General features: G+C 33.8%; 1 protein-coding gene across 2 annotated transcripts in view; it reads right to left on the reverse strand.

Annotated features, from left to right (window-relative positions):
• Window positions 1-378: 378 nt before the first annotated feature.
• The window catches only part of ephb2a (eph receptor B2a), a 141,015-nt gene continuing 118,849 nt past the window's right edge, over window positions 379-22,544 (reverse strand). Inside the window, exons 6-16 of one of the 2 annotated variants that reach the window (XM_021469950.3) lie at window positions 14,388-14,512; window positions 12,617-12,779; window positions 9,283-9,391; window positions 9,047-9,111; window positions 7,367-7,480; window positions 6,796-7,043; window positions 4,930-5,145; window positions 4,693-4,842; window positions 4,342-4,535; window positions 1,779-1,934; window positions 379-1,633 (exon numbers count right to left, since the gene is read on the reverse strand). In XM_021469950.3, coding sequence (XP_021325625.1) covers window positions 1,525-1,633; window positions 1,779-1,934; window positions 4,342-4,535; window positions 4,693-4,842; window positions 4,930-5,145; window positions 6,796-7,043; window positions 7,367-7,480; window positions 9,047-9,111; window positions 9,283-9,391; window positions 12,617-12,779; window positions 14,388-14,512 — 1,649 coding nt within the window. In that variant the 3' untranslated portion in view covers window positions 379-1,524. Of the gene's footprint in view, window positions 1,634-1,778; window positions 1,935-4,341; window positions 4,536-4,692; window positions 4,843-4,929; window positions 5,146-6,795; window positions 7,044-7,366; window positions 7,490-9,046; window positions 9,112-9,282; window positions 9,392-12,616; window positions 12,780-14,387; window positions 14,513-22,544 lie in introns of both variants that reach the window. The other variant, XM_021469949.3, reaches the window with a different exon arrangement.

Consider the following 22,544-nt stretch of genomic DNA (forward strand, 5'->3'; position numbering starts at 1 on the left):
AGCGACAACGAGTTTGTCATATTTTTCTGATGATTAAAATTTTTTCATTTATATTAGCATTTAGCTGATGTTTTTAACTAAAGAAACTCACACAAACCATAAACGCGCAGCCAGAACATCTGTAGGTTTGGTGCTGTTCGGTGTTCAACTGGCTCATTTCAATTGTGGTATTGATAGTTTCAGTCACGTAACCTGTGCGGCAACCTGGCAGAATTACATAGAAACGCAGCACAATCCAGTAATATTTCTAACTTCAAATATTTGGATCACACATATAAACAGAACAAAATAGATATGATCACCGTAACAATGTAAATTGTGGGCACTTGCAATCCATATTTTGCATCAGCAGCCTTTTTTTAGTCATTTATAAGCATCATGTCCCTGTCAGTGCTCCAATTCAGCGATGTTTACATCTATTTTGTGGATGTTCCTCAGTCATTTAGTTATTAGTGACGACGTTATGGCGCATACATACTCCTTACATATTAATAATATATTTTAGATTAATATTTGCTGGTACAGAAAATCTATTCATTCACTTCTGCAATTTGACTTGTATTTTAGTCTATACTTTAATTGCACTTAAACTGCGAGTTAAAATAGAAACTATATATAAAAAGCATACAGGTTATAGGAATAATAGATTGTTATGGGTCTATGATGCTACCAATTGGCAAAAATTGCATCAATTTTTCATTTCTGGCTGTTCTTTCTATAAAGGAATTCTGGAGAAGTACTGCCCTGACTTGTTTCACGTCATTTAGTAACATTTTATCTTATTGCACAATGATTATTTGGCTTTTTGGCGGTCAATGGGAATTAGTAATATTTTGTCTGTCACATGAAAACGATCAATTGAGGGTGGAAGAGAGTGCTGGATTTAACTCTCCACATCTATAATACAATCCCTGCTGGTGCTAAAATGAAGCATGTGACCTTTAGATAACAAGTCTAACTCTCTAACCATTAGGCCACAACTGATCAAATTTAATTGGCAGTTTATGAAGAGCTTGTTCTCTCATTCCCATAATAGCTCAGACATCGCTAATATGGCTGCTGGAAGAACAGACTTATGCACATATGCAAATATAGTCTCATTTTACTAGCTGTTTTATTTGTTGATGAATTAAAACAGTCAAACTATGCGTGTTGAAATTTAAATCTCATGTGTTTTGCTTAAAGATTTTGGCCCCAATGGCCTTCCATAGAATAATCATAAAAACAGAAGTGTACTTTGGGCTTAATACTGCAAAAAACACATAAAACTGGATCATAAATGTGCATGTAAATGCAGCCAGAATGATGTGTATAGACAGTTTTGGCCTTTGGAAAGACTTCAGCTTGCCTTCAGTGTGCTGGTGCTGTATTAAGACCATGATGGTCTTGTGGGGATTTGTTCTTCATCATCCCCATGGAAAGTGACTTCTGCTGGGCTTGCTGAGGGGGCGTCTTTCTGTGAAGAGGTCCGCTGGGGTCTGGGGTGTATAAACTGGTCCCCATCCTCCCCTTCTAAAAAAAAAATCAAACCTCCACTGACTGGATCTGGTTCATCTGGGCTCTCATCATCTGAACGCTATTGAGGATCTTCTTCTGGTGTCCTGCTAGTGTGACCCCCACTCTTAGGATATCACTACGAGGACAGAAAGCATAATGTCAAAGAATTATCTAAACAGACAAGGCTATTACTTAAACTTACAGTAACAGGATCTGGTTGTTTAATTTTCTAATTATTCTTTTTAATATGGTGGCCTGCATGGTAGACAGGGAAAACATACTCCATAGTCATCTGGGACACGGCTTCGAAGGTAGTGAGGTCTTCATTGGCAAAGTTCTCCTTGTACTGACTCATTTTGATAGCATCCAGCCATTCATCCACTGTGCTGAAGCTGGAGAAGTCTGGTGTGCTACGATCCAGCAGAGGTAGATGGACACTGTAAAACAAACACAATCAACATCACAACAATGAAACTAACATGATGTGTTTTTCTGCAGGCAAAAGGCCAAACTTCAAATGTTAAACACAACATTTCAGAAATTTGAAGCGTAATATTTTTGATAAAGCTCTCATTCATTCATTCGTTCATTCATTTTACTTCGGCTTAGTCTCTATTTCAGAGGTCGCCACAGGATGAACCACCAACTATTCCAGAATATGTTTTACAGATTCCCTTCCAGCTGCAACCCAGTTAGGCAAGGCAAGGCAATGACTTTAGTTTATTCAATTCACCTATATGTATCACCTATATCACTACATGTGTCAATAACAAGGCCCGCTGGCCAAACACGGCCAGTCAAAACATTTAATCAGGCTCGACAACAAGTTTGGTAATGAAGTTCATGTGGCCCGCACTCGCTTTAAATATAAGGTCTGTGACAATTACAATATTAAAGGGCACATAGGTTACCCCTTTTTTCATATTTATTATACTCCTACGTCAAGTTGCTTTAACGCTGCACGCATCATGTCTATGTTTGGGAGCACATGCTCATGTAAACAAATGTTCTCTATAATGAAGCTGACCAAAACATCCCACAGATCCCGCCTCACAGACAACTATATTATGCCTGTAATGAAAGTACCCATGGCATGGGACATTACACCTAGAATAGATGAGATTGTTTCTATGAAAAGATGCAGGGTGTCTGGTAGGAGTTTAAAAAATCCCTAATTTTCTTATGTAAGCCCATATAAGCCCAGTGCAAGTGTCCTTTGGAGCAAAATAATCTAAATAACACAATTTCTTACCATTTATTTTTTCATAGGTCACCATTTATGTATAATAACTTACTAATAAATATATTGCTTTATGTTTTTTCCCTCTGAAATGCACAAGTTCAGTTGTAGGCATCGGCAATTGACATGGGTCATTTCATGATAAGGTTGCCTTTTAAAGCTAAAAGAATAAGTTCAATAATACAATAGTAGAAACCATCAGTTGCTTGTTGAAATGTGGTATATCAGCTGTTGGCTTTTTGTTTTCTCATCAGTTTTTCTGAATATGAAATTGTTTTTAAAGTAAACTACTGTTCTATGCTAGCCTATTGTACTGTTTTATGCTTATATTGGTTAGAGGTCATATTTCATGTTTGGATGGAGATAAAAACCTGCTGACACACAAATGTGGTCCAAATTATAATGAAATATAAAACCTTACTATTTTGATAAATGTGGTTTAATGAAGTGTTATAGAGATGTTATATAGTTGTTAATACACTTTTATTTTCTCTATTAAATACATTTTAAAAGTGTGTATGTACGGCCCCTGACTTTATTCACAACACTCAGTGCGGCCCTTACCAAGTTTGGATTTGACACCCCTGACCTATACTATACCGCATGTCTTTAAACTGTGGGGGAAAACATGTAAATGCAATCATGGGGCAAACATGTAAACTCCACACAGAAATGCCAACTGACCCAGCCTGGACTAAAGTCAGTAACTTTCTTGCTGTGAGGCAACAGTGCTAACCCCTGAGCCACCGTGCCACACTAGAGCTCTCATATTCAGTAAGAATCTATACTATTATAAAATATTAGATTTTACATTTCTTTATGAATATATTTTACAATGTAATTTATTGATATGATGGCAAAGATGGATTATATACATCATTACTCTAGTCTTCAGAACCACATACTTATAAAATCATTATAATATTCTGATTTGCTCAACAAAGATTTCATAATATTATCAATATTATTCTATATTTTTTTGAAACCATGAAAGCTTTTGTTTGTATTTTCCTGATTAATAAGAAAGTCAAACAAACAACATTAATAGGAAACAGAAAAGTTTTAACTTTACAATTGTATTTCTTACTTTTTATTTAAAGCAAAAATATATACAAATTGTTATTGATAAATAATAGAGATGAATATTAAAATGAAGCTTTCTTGGTCTTATGGACAAGTGATAAAAAGTATTTTTAAACCTACAGTATATACAGTATCAGTTTGCAATACGTTCCACACAAATAACAATTTCAATTGAATTAAATTCCTGACACCAGAAGCTTATTTTGAGTATTTTGTTTTAATGGCAGCTTATGGACAAATGCTCAATAGGGCAGTTAAGTTATACTTTATAAATGATAGTTTAACAGTAGGTGTTACACTTCAGATTTAATTCAAATAAACCAGCTGTTTTCAATAAACTTTTGCATACAAATTTTTCTTCACTCTGAGAATCTCTTTTAAACTAATGTTAGTGCTAATGATACTGAGTTCAACTAATTTTATAGAGTACAGACTAATACATTCATATATGTACACAATAACAGAACTCAGTGTTTGCTTTCCTCTTCTGATCTGTGCTGACCCAAAATAAAATCCCTTACCCTGAAGAAAGCGGGGTAGTGGCCTTCAGGCTGCCAGGATTACGGATCATCTTATCCAAAGTGTTCACAATCTGACTGAATTTCGGACGGTTGTTCCTGTCCTTCTGCCAGCAGTCCAACATTAGCTGGTGCAGTGCGCTTGGACAGTCCATAGGAGGAGGTAACCTATAATCCTGTTCGATTGCATTTATTACCTGAAATGATAAATACAGAGATGACTGACTAAACGTTTAGTTTTTGCATGCCTTTGGTGTTTCATGACATCATTTGTCCACCAGAGGACAGCCTTATCCAGCTTTTCATAAAACCATCGTCTATTTTCATATAATTATATAAGAATTGACTGCATACATCTTGATTGCTCATGTCCCAGTACGGTCGCTCTCCATAGGACATGACCTCCCACATTACGATCCCATAGCTCCACACATCACTTGAGGATGTGAACTTTCTGTATTGAATGGCCTCAGGAGCCGTCCATCGTATTGGAATTTTCCCTCCCTGTGTAGACAGTTGATTTGGTTATGAACTGAACACACAATGCAATAGCGTGAAATCTTTGATAAGGCCAATTAAACACACTCTCACCAGGGCACTTGTGTATGTAGGATCAGATGTGTCATCTTCCAGGAAGCGGGAGAGCCCAAAGTCGGACACTTTGCAGACTAGATTGCTGTTAACCAGGATGTTGCGGGCAGCCAGATCACGATGTACGTAGTTCATGTCACAAAGGTATTTCATGCCAGCTGCAATGCCACGCAGCATGCCCACCAACTGAATGACAGTAAACTGCCCATCGTTTTGCTAAGAGGATAATAAAGAAATAAGAGAAATACATTAAAATTATCCAAATTGAAAGTATGCACATACATTCTTCTCTACGTCAAATTATTAGATGAGGCATTTTTAACAAAACATCTCTGTTCTGTGAGTTTGTGTCATGATCTTTTGGCAAAACATCTGGACTTTAGTCCAGCTGTGCCTCTCGGCAGACACATCTGGGCTCTGCCCAATGGGATCCTGGGTCAGCTAAAAGCGGCACAAGGACAAGTGCCTTTGTGAGCCAAAAAAGCTGAACTAATTTGTTTTTTGATAATGTTTAGGAAAAACCATTATTAGGTGACACAAATCTATATATACATGACCAAAAGAAACATTTTGCATGGTACAGTAACTCTTTGCCACCAGTGAATTTAACAAAAAGTTGCAAACCACCAGCAGCATTTTTGATCATTTTCACCTAAAGATATTTTCACCTCAGAATATTTTCTGCTATGAATATATAATATCCTAAATAAAAATAAAGAACAGAGACTCTGCTTTTAAACAAGCAAAACAGAAATACTATGACTGTAACAAAAAAAGAAAAAAAAAACGAAAAAAAACGTGAGAAGCGCATTTTCTTTTAAAAGTAGTGCATTGTCAAAATTATACATACACACACACACACCCACACACACACACACACAAAGGCTGGGAAAGAGTTAAAGGAAAAGTTCACCACAATTGTTTTATTTTGTCATCATTTACTCACCCTTTACTTGTTCCATAACAGTTTTGAGTTTTTAAGCACAAAAGATGATATTTTGAAATGGTGAAAACCTGTAACCAATGAAATTAAAAAATACTATGGAAGTCAATGGTTTTTATATATATATATATATATATATATATATATATATATATATATATATATATATATATATATATATATATATATATATATATATATATATATGAAGAGTTCGCAATGAAAATAACCCAATCTTTGCCATAAAAGAGAAATTACTGGATCAAGACGTACGGTAGGAGCCTAAAAAAAGCTCATATTAGAAGCAAATTTTCAGATAACACTTGAGGTTTTTGCATCAGAACTCTCTCTCTCTCTCTCTCTCTCTCTCTCTCTCTCTCTCTCTCTCTATATATATATATATATATATATATATATATATATATATATATATATATATATATATATATATATATATATACATATATATATAGATATATGGATTAAACAGAACTAAACAAATCTCAAACCGGTATGAAACAAGTAGAGTAAATTATTTTTCATTTCTGGGTGAGCAGAACATTTCAGAGAAGAACAATTCTCCACAAATCTGCTATTATTTTAGTTTTTCTCTTTTCATAATCATGATTCAATGCTACATGCACATAACAAAAGCTATTCATATTCTACATAGAGTGGGTTGCATCACGGTAGTAGCCATACTGATATTACATGACCAGTTGATTTTTACTGCCACTGGCCTATATCCCTTGTGTAATGAACTGATGGTCAACAAAAGTGAATTGTGTGTTTCTAAAAGCATCAGAAGCTAAAGCATTTATTGTGTGATACTGCATATACACCACTGGGTGTCAGTAAGTCCAAGACTATGTGCACTCACAATGTTGCAGTTGTTATTTAGTTGCAGCAACAGAAAATCATACCCGAAGGAATGAGTCCAGTGATCCATTCTCCATGAATTCAGTGATAATCATTACTGGAGTGCTCTTGGTCACCACTCCCTCCAGATGGATGATGTTGGGATGGTCAAACTGTCCCATGATGCTGGCTTCACTCAGGAAGTCCCGTCGCTGCTTTTCGGTGTAGCCTGATTTCAGAGTCTTGATGGCCACCAGAATCTCTCTCTTGCCAGGAAGCCTGAGATTTCCACTGCAAACTTCTCCAAACTCACCTGAAAAGTTTACCAAGTAGTTAAGACCGGTTGACCACACTTCAGGATATTAAATATGAAATTCAATTAGACGACAATGATTAAATTATCAGCCTGGTTTACCAAAACTTTGTTGCTCCTTTAACAATAATTAAAGGTGCAAATTCATCAAGAGCTTCAGGCCTTCGCTAGATTGCAGCTGCTTTCTAATTAACGCTTGATTTGCTTACATGCAGTCGACTGACTAGATGAGATGCTTAGATGCTGGATAGACTACAAATCAGCACTCAGTGCAATTCAGGCAGATTAAAATATTGCTAATTGACGTAAACAGTGACATTCACCTGCACCAATGACTTGCTCGATTTTTACACAGGTCACGTCTATTTCTTTTGCGAACTCCCGAACTGCTTCATTGGGATCCTCATATGTGAAAGGATCAATGTAGATCTTCATTCCTGGAGACACTTGGAAAGAGAAACAGGAGCTGCAGTTTATGCAAAGATACATACCACACAGCTTAAACTGTAATATTAGTGACTCTTGAGGGATGAAGGCACAACATTGTGCTAGCATAATGCTACAACATACAAGAAACATGCACATTAATGCTACCAATGTGCTACCCATGCTTACAACCTGCTAATTCCTTATTCCACAGTGTTAAAACATGCTAGCAGCATGCTTTACACTTCTTTAATCACAGTAGAAACATGGTAATTATGCTAAAAACATGATTAAAATGTGCAAGTTGGGCATAGGTTTATATTAAACATGCTAAACATGCTAAATGCATACTAAAAGTTAGCCATGTGCTAAAATATGCAAGCAACATAATAATTAATGCTAAAATTGTTAGAAATGTGCTAGCAACTTGCTAAAAAAGGTTGCCATTGGGTCAATAGCATAGGAAATATGCTTAAAACATGTTAAAAGGTGCTAGCATAATAGCATAATGCTAATGCTAGCATAAATATAAGTAAATATAAATATAAAATATTCTACCAACATCCTAAAACAATTACATGTTGTCAGCCAAATGTCTCAGACTCGATTCTTAGAGGGCCGCAGCTCTGCACAGTTTTGCTCCAAACCTAATCAAACACAGCTGATCCAAAGGGTTTAAGACTACTAGAGACTATTAAGCAAGTGTGAGTTGTAGTGGTTAAAGCTAAACTGTGCAGAACTGCATCCCTCCAGGAATTGAGTTTGAGACCATTGTAGTAAACCATGTTAGAAACATGCTAGAAATGCATCAATGTTAAATCATGTAACAATGTGCTAAAACATGCTCGCAATGTATACAAATGCTATACTACATGCTGAAACATATTAGCCATGTGCAAGAACTACTAGCAAAATAATAATTACTAGTAACTGTGCTAAAACATGCTTGCCAAGTTCTAAAACATGGTAGAAATGTGTTTAAACAAGCTAGAAATACAGTAAATTATTCATTCTTTTCTTTGAACATATTTATTCGCAATTATGAAGAAAAAAAAACATTGCAAAACAGTTATATAAGTATACATTCAATTTTAAAATAGTTTTTTAAAAACAATCTTGTTTTTTCCATCTACCAATATTTTTGTATATATAAATATAAATTATTTGCAAATATTATACTATTACTATTATCATTAATGATACTGAATTAGACTGTAAACAAACTAAATAAAGTTTGCTGATTTCTGACAATGCAAGCACTTCTGGCAGAGTACATGACGCGAATATGAATTGTGGTTTCTGCATGCATACGCAAAGTGAACTGATGTATTCTTTCAAAATACAATATGCCCTCAGATTGGATGCCATAATGGATACTGATATATTCCCCCCGTGTTATTGTGGTTGTGAATATGTGGTAATATTTGGTAAAATTCTTTCAAAAGCTGAGATGTTGTATTTGCTGTATACTAATATGCATTTCATTAATGTTTTCATTTAAAGAATCAAGTTGTGTTTAAAGAGATCAAGTTAATAGCACAAATGAAATAGCATGAGTGACTGAATGGTTTACTCACTGTGGCCGCTGGTGTAATGCTGGAGCTTGTCTGTGTATTCAGAGTCTGTTCTGTCACTGCCTCTCCTACACAAAAAAAAAAAAGTTATTCAGAAAAAAGATAGCTTTGAAGCTCTTTCTTGGTTTATTTATTTATAACAGGCTGTTTCTTATGTTGTAAGAGAAAGGGGAATAAAACATCTGGTCAGTTTTGTTTAATTGATTCCAGATTTTGATTGCTACATGTAACAGACTCACCGATTACAGACGATAATGAGCACAACCACAGCGATGAGGAAAACAACGCCAGCAGCAGCAGAGCCGATAATGAGAGGCAGTTTCTCCTGCAGACTGGAGTTATACTCCTCTTCAGGTGCACACATGACAAACACAACATCAGATCTGTCAGACAAATCCTTTAATCACTGAAGATCATACTGCCTTAATTAAACACACAAATCTGACTGCAGGCTTCAGCACATCTGATTGAAAGATCATAAAAATAGTTTTTCCAGCTTAAACCAAGGATAAACTTTAAATATGGAGATTCACATTTGAAATTCACAGGTATATTCATCCTTTATAAACGTTGAAAGAAAGACAAGAATGCATTCTGTACATAAAACACTATCATACAAATGTATTTTTTTAAATAGAACTCAATTTATTTGCATATTGTGATCAAAGATTGTAAAAACATTATTGCTGTTTTCTATTTTAATTTAGACTAATGGGGCGGTTGGATGTTTGATTTTGATCGGCTGATGAACATTCTAAGGTGTAGAGTTATTTTTCAGGGAGCTGCATAGCTATAGTACTTTAGTTGTCATAGCCTACAACAGTCAGACATCCAAAGTAAACCGATGGTTTTCAGATAACTACATACCAGGGTTTCTGCAGTAACAGGAATAATTTATATTATTTATAAAATTTCCCATTAATTATATTTTTTTAATGTTACCCTTACCCTTAAGCGTCTACCCTTACCCTAACCATAAATCCAACTGTCACAGTAATGTGAAATATCAATTATTGTTATACAGTGTCACTTATGCTATAAACTATGCTATATAGTTGTGCATATCCACAGCTGTATCCTATATAGACTTTACTGGACTCTGCAGGTTTCATCAAACCAAATTTAGGACATTTTTTAGACATTTAGGACATTAATCTTAAGACATTTAAAGACCATTTTGAAATAAATTACAGACTTATACAACATTTACATTTTGTACAAAATCGTATACAAAAGTATACAAAAATAATTATACAAATTTAATTAATTTCCTGTTTAAAACACAATACAACACAGTATTTCAGTATTTTTTTTATTTAGGAAATTTAAAACATTTTAAGACTTTATATTTGCTACTTAAGGAAACATTTCATCTTCTATTTGTTCTCCTGTTAAACAGTTTTTACTGCTATATATCAACCATTTTAAGTCTCTTTGTTATATTAAAGTGTTAATTTAATTAAAACTAAAGCACAATAAACTAACATTTACATCAGTTAATAAGATAACATTAAAGAGATTCTCAATTAACAATTCTGCCATCCTTTACTCACCCTTCACTTCAAAACCTATTATGAGTTTCTTTTTTCTGTTGAAGACAAAAGAAGATATTTTGAAAAATGTTGGTACAGCTAGAGACTTCCCCGGCAATTTTCCTCCTATAGTGGAAGTTAACGGGTCCCAGTAACCAGAATTCTTCAAAATACCTTCTTTTGTGTTCAACAGAAAAAAAGAAAACCACACAAGGGAGAGTAAATGATGAGGCAATTTACATTTTTGGGTAAACATTCCTTTTAAAATAACACTAATAACAACACTAACACCAACAAAAAATGCTGAATGTGATAATGTACTGTATTAGCAAACATTTCATGGAACTGAAGTAATGTGAACTAATAATGGAACAGCAGTATGTTTATTATGTTCAAGTTTATTGCTGTAGCAAACAAGTTGCTCACTGTTAGTTAACATTAATGCATTAACATATGAACTGAACTGACTTGATTTCTCTCCAACATTTCCGCTGCCACATTTTCGATTGCAGAGTTATTGAATTCTTAATTCTGAGTTGCTGACAAACTTGCTTAAGCTGTTGATTCATCTTCAGCGGCTGACTGTCAACACATCTTACATGCGTGACATTTTAATAATTATTTGTCAACAGTCAGTTTCTGGCTTTTTTCAGACATGCCATCAAATCTTTTAATGCCAGCTAAACACAAATAAATGAGTTTTCCAAGCTGCAAAATGTCCCATGCTGTCAAATGTTTCAAAAGTGAATGTGAGAGTGAAAGCGGCTACACGTTTCACACTACTATTGGGAATAAGCGGCATGCTGTAATGGCCTGGCCACTATCAGGTTTCTAGTTTTGACAGAGATCTAAAGATCAGCTAAAATGACTGAGGTTAAGGCATTTCAGTTACAGGCTAGCCGTGTTATTTGCTAGACTGCAACCTTTGACTTATTCACTAACTTATACAAATGTAATCAGACTATTTTTTAGGAATGCAGAAAGACAAAATCAATGTGTCTATTGTTGAAATCCAGTTAAAGTCAAAACCCAAAACAGTCACTGTCGGTCCTAAATGTGTGTTTATTTAAAGGATTTACTGAGAAACCAGGGAAATTGTTATTGCACATTTGCACACAACATATACTGTGTAGTTCTGAGTGTGTGCTATGGAGGTGAGTGGGCTTGACAAATCCCATGTAGGATACACTCTTTCCTCTGTTTATGGTGTTTTTCCACACAGGGGACAAGACGACTGCACTGTATTAAGGAGAGGATGAACGGGGACATGTATTGTGAGATATTGGGCTAAAACATGACAGATTTAGAAAAGATCTGTATGGAGGAGTGGGCCAAAATCCCACCTGCAGTGTGTGCAAACCTGGTGAGGACGAACAGGAACTTTTTGACCTCTGTAATTGTTAACGGTGGCTTCTATTAAACATTTTTGACTTAAGGGATCAAATACTTATTTAACACAGTAATTTACAAATAAATTGCTTAAAAAATCATACAATGTGATTTTTTTTTCAGATTCTGTCTATCACAGTGAAAATGCACCTATGGTGAAAATTCTAGATCCCTCAGTGATTTCAAGGTAGGAGATTTTGAAAAATCACAGGGTGATTAAATACTTATTGACCTCACTGTGTATATAGTTATATTTTCTATAGCTATAGTATTCATATCTACATTTTTGAATATTTTATATTTGTTCCTATTTTCTACAGCTACAAATTACATTGTTTCTATCTATTTTTTACAGTTTTTTATTATATAATTTTTTTAAACATTTTAGTAACTTTTTATTACATCCCATAATTTAGAATCTTTATTTATTAATTAGAGATTTAATTATAGAATTTCTATATATTAATATTATTTATTCATTTTTTTATATTTATTTATTAATGATAAATATTTTTAAAAGCTTATCTGTCAGAAATGATTTTGTGTGACATTTTATTCTTACACTTAAACAAAAGTAATCAGAATATGGTTTCAGAAAGCAGAACGACAAAATCAATGTCTCTAGTGTAAAAATCCAGTTAAAGTCCAATACCTTCAGTCATTGTCTGGAAGTACATTTTCCCACTGAAACGTCCGAAGCCTGCAACTGTTCGGGCCCGAACCTGAAACACGTAAATGGTGCCCGACTTCAGACCCCGGATCACTGCTGTGTTGGTCTGACTCCGCAGCAGAGATGAGTTTGACTCAACCGCATTCTAGATATGGAACAAATATTAGAGAACATTATGCAATATAATGATGTAAAATAAATAATAAATGATTACACATTTTAGGTGCAATGTCAATGATTAATTTGAATTATATTTAGTGATATTAAACTGTTAATAATTGCAATTCATGAATGATTTAAATCACAGCCAAAGTAGACTCCTACTCATGGTTTTGCGTACAGTAAGTGTGATGATCATTTTAACGAGTGCACTTTCAATTCCTTTTTCACCATAAAGTTATCTGTGATGTGTATATTGAAAACCAGAACATTATTTAACAATCAAAATGAAATGGAGATGAAACAATAACTACTCAAGACTACAAAAACAGCAAACAGACAAGTGACTGTTTGTGCAAGCATATGAAGTATGAAGTAGCCTACAAGGTGTAAAATAAATTAAAATAAAATACAAATTAAAAAAAGTCAAATTTTGAGCTAAATTTCATAGAGTACAATTAGCACGTTTTCCTTTTATTCCCCTTCATTTGAAACAAGCAGCAAAATACAGTCCAATGTGATTTACCGTATATGACACATAACAACTTGTAAACAACGCACACCTTTGGATTTGTGATATTTTTAGCATATTTACGTTTTAGATTCAGCGCTGGTTTCAGTTTCAGTTTTGATAAATTCATTTGATCTATAAACATTGTAAATTTTGTCAAGGAAATAAGAATTTAAATATCTGTTGCCTGTGGCGTAAAAAAAAAACAGAAACTTTTACAGGATTTCCATGCCAGTAATGTGACTGAAAACCGAATGCATGCATGATCTGCTTATCTATTGAAGGAACAGCAGAATGTAGTGGTTCGACAGTTTCTAACAACAAACATTAATTTTGGTTAGATTTCATCTTTTTGACTACGTCTCCATCTAGACTACATCTTCATTTCATCTTAGTCTTGGAAAAAAAGGTCAGTAACAAACCTTTCATCCTTGTTTACATTAGCGAAATGAACACTTCTATATGTCCATTTGGTTTATAGTAAACACCACATGCTAGTTTTTCTGCTCTGAATGTGTGTAAATATAAATGATTTACTGTGGAACAAGAGAATGTTTATAAACATTTTTACTTATTTAATGCTAATGTAACCTATTTTTTTCTAAATCAAATGATTAAATGTGTCTTATTAAATACTAATATAGCGTATCTGACTATTTCTTAAGCTGATTTGACATTAAAGTGTGACTTAAAATAATTTAAATAATAGAATTGGAACTTTGTTGGGACTTCATAGTACACAGAAATCTAGAACACATCACAGATTGGAAATTGATTTGAGTGTTATTCTTTTAATCTATCATTCTTTCGTGTAGAGGATTTAATTTATTTCTTTATTTCTTTGAAGTGACTTCATCAGGGGATCACAAGCCCTGCATGTGGTCTGATGCACTGCTTGTGGCCTGACTTCAAATTGCACTCAGTTTTCCATCAAACATCACAAACTAAATTCATTAAAGAACAACAAATTCATACCAACGTGCATAATTTGTTGCTAAACAATGTTTTATTTTCAAGGTCAGTGAATGTTTTCTTTTTTGAGAGAAAAGTTGTATGTTGGTACAGTATGTCAGGAAGCATTACCTTCTCGTAGTACTGCAGCTCATAGTCCAAAATGACTCCGTTGGGCTGGTCAGGCTGGGACCAGGACAATGTTATACTGTCCACAGCCCTGCTGACCTGATGCATGATTGACACAGCAGATGGAGCTGTAGAGAGGATGATGAAACAATGGAAACACACGAGAAATGAGTAAGAAAAGATGAGTTATTTATAATATTTCATATATATTTTTTAAATAAGCTCAAAATAAAGATTACAGTAGACTGGTTTTCAATTCTGACACATGATCTTAGTCTTAATCTAAAGACAGAACAGTGTAAAATAAAGACACTTTATAATGACTTTTATCATAAATACAATGTTCAATAAGTTTCCCTTAAAATAAAGTATTTTAAACATTAAACAATATATTACATTATTATATATTACACACTATTTTAATTTTTCTATATATATGTTTTTTTCAGATGTCAGTTTGTTTTTTATTAAAATAAATGTCATTGTTTAGTGAGTATACTGTAATCAAACATTGAATTAAAAATATTAATTTGTTCTTGCAGAAGTTCAAACATGCAGCATGACATGCAAGAATGAACCTCAGTGGTTTTTGCATATCAAGCAAGCATGCTGGTATGATCCAGTGGTTAAAAAAAAAATCCTTTACTTTATTTAATATGTGTAAATATAAATATTTTGACATTTTTTACATTTACATCTAGTTTTTTCATCCCATAAAGTGATGGTGTCTCTTCATAAGTCTTGGATTAAACTGCTTGGTGATTCCTATGTATTCATTACTTAGTTTAATAGACTTTCAATGTATAGAATTTTCCCAGATCTAATTACACATCTTTTTTGTGTTCAAAATATGAACTATTTTTTGGACTTTGAACCGATTTAAGAATAGCAGTGAGTATAGGATACAATAGAGTGAGTAAAGGATATTTATTTTGGGGTAAACTGAACACTAAAGTTAAAAATCACTTCATTAAATCGAGCTATGAAAATTAAAATGTTCCAGATATGTTTATTATTTAGAGAAACTAAAACTTTTATTTACTAAGAATGCAATAAATGAATAAAGTGTGAATGAGTAATGTTGTATTTCAAATAAATTCAGATTTTTTCAACTTTCGATTAAGTAAAGAATCCTGGAAATAAACTGTATCAGGTTTCACAAATGTTTGAAGAAGCAACTGTTTTCAACACCGATACAAATAAATGTTTCTTGAGCAGCAGATCCTCATTTTAGAATGATTTCTGAATGATAATGTGACACTGCTTGACACGGCTTGAATAATGTTGCTGAATGTTTAGTTTTGCAATGTGAGAAATAAAATACATTTTCCCCGTTACAATACCGTTGCCATTACTGACAATAAAATGTGTGTTACTCTAGGTGAGAACACTGCTGAATCAGTTTTTTATGCGAGCAGCATCTCTTAGCCAAAGGATATCAGTGGTGATGATTGGTGTGTCTGTGAACGTGGTGTAACTGAGAAAGTGATTGGCTAAGATACAGTAAATTTACATCATTTGCCAATCAGAGGCAGAGTAGGGAGGTATTCACACACAAGCACATGCACAGTCAGTTGCACACATCAACAACCAGAAGTCAGAACAATGGCAAATTCAACAAGTTCAAAGGTGCATTTGCAAATTGGAAATACAAGCACTACTTTTTCCTCACTGAACTGAAAGGCAAGAATGTATCATTTATGTATCGTGCAACTTCTGCCGAGGGAAAAAAGTCTCTTTGCGTCGATGACAATCTAATGAAGCACCCCGCATCATCACATGCCACCACAAAAATATAAAATATATATAATAAAAAAAAAAAAAAAAAATATATATATATATATATATATATACAGTAAAAATTATTATTATTATTATTAGTAGTTTGTTTGGTATATTTAATATTTTATTGAGAGCACTTCTCGTTAAAGTGTTTACTTTTGTGAGCATCTACCTACCTACAGTACATCTACCTGTACCAGTTTCATGATTGTCATTTGCATAATTCATATACAAAGACAGTATGTATATTAATAATACTATTATTATTTGTTTTTGTTTAGTAGAAGAACAATTTATATTTAGACTTGTTTGTTGACAGGTTTTGTGAGTTGTGGCCTGAGCAATAAATACTTAAAGTTTTCAACTATCTATTGTGTTTTATTGTGCAACTATAGTACAGATAACATTAATAAAATTATATTGAATTTGATGGTTGTCACTCACATTTTCCCACAACAACATTAAAACATTTTAGATTAGTGTTCAATGTTTTATGTTTATTTTATAGTCATTTGACAAACATAACTATATTTCAGTGATTCGGTTACTATTTGTGAGAAGTAACTAGTAACTATAACCACTTACTTTTTAAAGTAACGTACCCAACACTGTGGTCACGTGTAAGACCTCCTTCAAAAACAAAAACCGTACCCACCCCAAACTTCTAAGCTTTATATTTCTCCTCAACAGAACCCCTGGAGTACCTTCAAAAGGCTTCTTGATAATGAATGACGAGAGTTCACTATATTTGACATCTGGAAGAGCATACAAATTTCTCCCAAAGCACAACAGGCCTTTCCGACCAGGCATGAAGTCTATACTTCTGAAGCGACTGCTCAAATGCTAACTGGCTACTCCATCCGTAGCACTCTCAGTTCCCTGGCACCCGCGCAAACGTTGGATATAGAGAAGCCATTATATCAACAGCAGCTTCAGGCTGACTACTAACTGGAAAAAAGACTCTGGAAGCCCATGTAACACTTCATTATCATTTACAAGCTGAAAGAAGTAAAAAGACAAGCGCAAAAGCTGGCAAACGCCATGGCTGCTGGTAAAATTGCACTTGTGGTTTAAAGATCAAACAAATCACGGTGCCTTAAAGCCAATCAGTGGGTTTAGATTAGTAGCAGCAGAGGCGGCAGAGCACAGGAAGTTTTGCTGCTGGCATGCTTGCTTGGGTTTGCATTGAGGAAAGTGATTTTGTTTAAACGCCAAACACCGATTCCCTGGACAAGCGCGATAAAATATAATAGGTAAGACAATATCTTGGCATTTTAAAACCATTTTAATCATGCTTTGACACTGATACTCGTTCGCATGTGCCATCTCTCTGCGTAATGGCCCAAAGAAAGATGTGTTATGCGTTATATTATTTATAGCTGGCATAAAGTTGATGCTTGATTGCTCAGAGTTTGAGGCCTCAGGTTGTTATACACAATGATTTTGAACACGAAATGCTGAGTAAAATATAGGCCTCGTGCTATTTAGTTCCTCTGTAAACTTCGATCCAGAGTTTTGATGAAGTGTTTTTCCGTGTGCTGCTTTGGACAGGCAGAGCAGGACGCTTGTCTTGATTTACAGCAATGAATGTTGAGACGGTGCGTGAGGATGATGGGATTGTTGAGAAGTTGAGCGTGTCGTTGTGTATGTTGGAGGAGTTTGTCCAAACAACACCAGGGAAGACAGATGTCATTAGACTAACACTCCAAATAGGAAGACGAAGCATTCTAAGCAAGCACAAAACTAAGTTCCTTGGATGCAAGTGACATTTTAAACCCCATTATATGCAATAAATTGATGACAGTCTGGGGCATTGTCAAAAATAAGTCAGATTGTCAATATTAAATCACCCTCAGGTCTTCAGAAAGTTTACGATGTGTGATGTTGTGGTGCTTGCATGTAGTCCTTTTTTAAAAATAAAGAAGTTTAACAGAATGTTCAAGCTGCTCCTTTACGTGAGATGAAAATAGGTGGTGAAAATGAAATTTCAATTTTGCCTCTATTATATGGCTGTACAGTATGTTGACTTTAAATGTCTCATTTGTGGCTCCTAAACTATGGAATAGACTTCCTGATAATGTCCGAGGCTCAAACAAACTCTCTCAGTTCAAAACTAGATTTAAGACTTATCTTTTTAGTAAACATACATACAATGCATCACATAACAGTTTAATGCATGAGTGTGCTCCATGCAGGTGAGTGGGATTGACAATCCAACTGTGGTACACATTCCTTGATGCACCAGCGATTTTGTCAGAAATACTTCAATGTGTTTCTATGTTTGTTTATATATCTCCTATTTTCATTTATAGCACTTTATTTTGGCATTGAAATTTAATATACCTTGTTTAAATTCATTATGAACAGCAGCTACAACAATTTTTTTCTTTTTTATTTATTTCCACCTGGGGATGCCCGTCCTGAGGCCTCTAGAGATTGCGCAGTGCCATTGACTGGATCCAAGACCTGTGAAGAAGATCTGATGCCAACCATTGAGGACCTCAAGGACAACACATATGGAGGGATGATGCTAACCATCATGGACTTCCAGGATCACACTTCCACATCACATGTATGCAATAAAATTGCAGTTTAACTATGTCTGTATATAATAACTTATATTTGATAGAAACCTTAATTTAATTTAATTGTAATGCAACAATGTGCACTGTTTGTAATTTTTGCAAAAGGCACTATACAAATCAACTTGAATTAAATTGAAAAGTAGTGCTTTTTAGTGCTCCTGGTCATTCTTTTTTCTAGATGAGATTTCTCCTTTATTGTGCCAGAGATAAACAGAGCTTTTGAGTAAAAAGTTATACATTTCTAAAAAGACCACACAAGACTTTCTTTTAACTCTCATAAGGCGTTTGGCTCATTTCAGGTGTTTTGATCCTGAACACATACATAAAAACTGCAAGGGTTTTATGATGCTCATAATACATAATTTATTATTATTGTTATTGTTATTATTATTATTATTATTATTATTATTATTATTATTATTATGACATTTAGCTATATTTTGCACCATACTGATATACATATATTTCTACAGTTATATAAAAGGGACATGTTTCAGCTTTGGGTCATTTTGAATATGTATGAAGCACCATAACATGTCAAAATACATTTGGTTTGTTTATAAACTATGATATTACTTTAGTGCATTTAGTTTTACAACATTTTTTTCCTTTTTTTTCATATCTCTTACACTTTTTCAACTGAATTTTGTTGATAAACACATATGTACACCTAATGACAAACTATTGCAGCATGACATATTGATAACCTATTAATCATTATTTTGTTTGAAAACATTTAAGAGCAATATTCAAGTTGTTTTGTGAGAAATAAATGATTAGATTTCATAAATGTGTGCTGTTTTTGAGCAATCTGGTACAGCCCTAAAAGTATACAAACAGTATATGTATGTACTGTATAAGCATCATTACTTCATTAGTTTCACATTAGTCTTCATTAGATGCTTCAAACATTATAATTATGCTAATTAAATGCTAAAGAAACAAGTCTTATTATCAATGTCCAAAAGGACAGCATTTATTTATTAGAAATAAAAATAAATGATTAACTGAATGTTTTCTGCTCATTCAAAAATCTGACTGATTCTAAACTTTTGAATGGTGTACTGTACATAAAACCAATTACATTACAATCGCTGCACTATTAGCCTCTTAGTCTTGTTTACTGTAGGCATCCATGGTTTCTCGAACACACACTATTGTTTTATAGAAAATTCCATAAAGTCTGAAGCGAATCTACCAAAGGTATGCTGCTATAAAACAGAGCAAGTCATTATATATGAAAATAAGTTCTCTCGGTCTGATGAGGTGATCAGTTTTCCAAAGAGTCTGCAGTAAGTGGTACTTCATCATCCGCTGCTCTCTTTGACTGCAATTTATGAGAAATACAAGTAGTACTCTCTCAGTGAAAAACATAAATTCATATGTCCTTGCGGTATTCTGGAGGAGAATAATAGGAACCGATTACCAGCATTTTTATCTGAAATGGATCCCAGAATCATTCTTCCCCCCCTCAAGAATTTCCACTGTGGCAAATGACAAAGTAATTTCCTAGCTTAAAACAATGCATTAAAGACTTCACTGGAATATCTATGGGACTAATGTCACCAGAATAAAGGTCTGTACAATGCAAAAAAAAAAAAAAAGTTTTTTAACCACATGCTCTTGAAATAACATGCTCCTCCATGCTGAGGTGAAATATCCCAAATTAATTTCCAATTAAAATTGTATTTATTTAAATATTAACCATTTTTTACTTGATGATGATCTTTAAAATCTACGAGTTTACATTTTCATGCTACTCATATGTATTTTTTAGATATGTATTAGTCTATGAAATTGGTTACTTTTTCATTAGACATTTCTCTTTCATCAACTTGTAAAACATTTAATGGTATCTAATATATTAATACTACTACACTGAAGACTGGAGTTTGATGCTGAAAATGAAGATTTTTTTTTAATAAATAAAATCTGATTCTTCAGCATCATTATAATGTGATGCCCTGCAGCTGAAGAAAAATGCATTGTTATTATAAGTGTGAAAAACTGAATCAGTATTTGTGGAATCTGGCATACAGTACTATTCAAAAGTAACATTTAAAATGTAATTTTATTGTTCAAAGACACATTAAACTGTACAACAGTGTAAATAATGTCATTTATAATGTAAAAAAATAGATTTTGAATAAATTCTGTTTAAAAAAAATTAACAACAATTAAATCCTAAAAAAAAAAACTACAAATAATAAGTTGATCAAAAACAGTCATAAGTGGAGCAAAAACTTTATTGTTGAGAGGCAGGGTTGTACAATCATAAATATTTTTTTTTGGTTTCTGCTTGACTGCTTCAGTTATAAATAATTAACACAGTGTTCTTCAAAATCAGTATCGGCGATGACTTTTTAAAAGAAAGCTAATGACAATAGCTGCGTCCCAAATCGCATACTTATGCACTATTCTACGCCATTTTGTAGTATAAATAGTGTAAGTACTGTGTTCACACTGAAAACTCTTAAAATAATAAGTGCACTTTAATTACCCGGATGATGCACTCATTCAGTCGCTAAAATGAAGTGTGGAATGATGGACACTTCACGCACTCAACGACCGCAGGTTTGCTTACGTAGCGGAAGGGGCGGAGCTATCGGACGCACATGTTGGATAACTTTATTTATTTTGGGTGGAGAAAGCAAAATTCTCCTACTAGAGTGATTATATCGCCTCCCGATGGTGAATGCGGCAATACTCACGATAGGTATTATTTGATAATTCGGTCGTTTATTTCACTGATTTGGCAACTGTCAAACGTCATCAGGGAAACGGTTTGAATTTCCGTTTAGTAAAAAAACATTAGTGTGCCATTTGGGACGACACTACATACATGTACTATCCTGTTGAGTGTGTAAGTGCATAAGTACATAGTGCATGAGTGCATAGTGTATAGTGTGCCATTTGGGACGCAGCTCTTGTTTTTTTTCCACGTTTGAGCGGGCGCAGCCATTTGAATCTTTTTGGCTCAAGACTTCCTATTCCATTCACAACCATTCATTTTTAGATGTTAAAAACAGCACGTTATGCTGCTTGATGTTGCAAACTGATGTTTTCTTATTATATTATTCTATTTTGTCTGTGTAATCATAAAAACACTTTTTTGTAGAGGTAGCAGATAGTTTCCTAGTCATTTCTCCCATGAACCGGAAGTTCTAAAACAATGAAAAAAACAGCACATGTCCGCATCAAGGAATAAGGTCAATAAGAAAGCTTTAAAATATCAGAAAATTTAAAAACTTGGTTATTAGCAGAATACTAGAAAATATTGAGATATCTTTTTTTTATATTGCACAACCCCAGTAAAAAAAAAAAAAAAAAGTTTGGAATAAATAAGTTTGTGATAACCTGAAATAACAGAAAAACAAGGGTACGTGGGAACACAGCAACTGCAATGGATAAGTATTAGTAGATAGTATTAGTAAATAATCATTAAGATCAAAAAATAATAATAATAATAATCTGATTTTAATAGGCTTAAGACAATACTCTGATTAAGAGTCTATCATGTAAACAGCGATTTTTGATTAATCTGGTTAAGGTCTTGATCAACCTAAACAGAAATCGAATTAAGACACATGGAGTATGCTGCTTTTAGTCACATTATTGAAGTGTAGTACAAAAATTTACTGTTACTGTTACTAATTATTAGGGTCGTTGAGGATTTTAGTTGCTGTTTGACACTATTCTCTTCACCTACCAAACAGTGAAGGACCACAGACACATGCATTGCGAAATGCAGAGTTTTTCTTCCCCTTTTACGGTCTGCGGTATCAAATTCCAT

This window comes from Danio rerio, chromosome 23, assembly GCF_049306965.1.
Source record: "Danio rerio strain Tuebingen ecotype United States chromosome 23, GRCz12tu, whole genome shotgun sequence".
NCBI classification, from domain to species: Eukaryota; Metazoa; Chordata; class Actinopteri; order Cypriniformes; family Danionidae; genus Danio; species Danio rerio.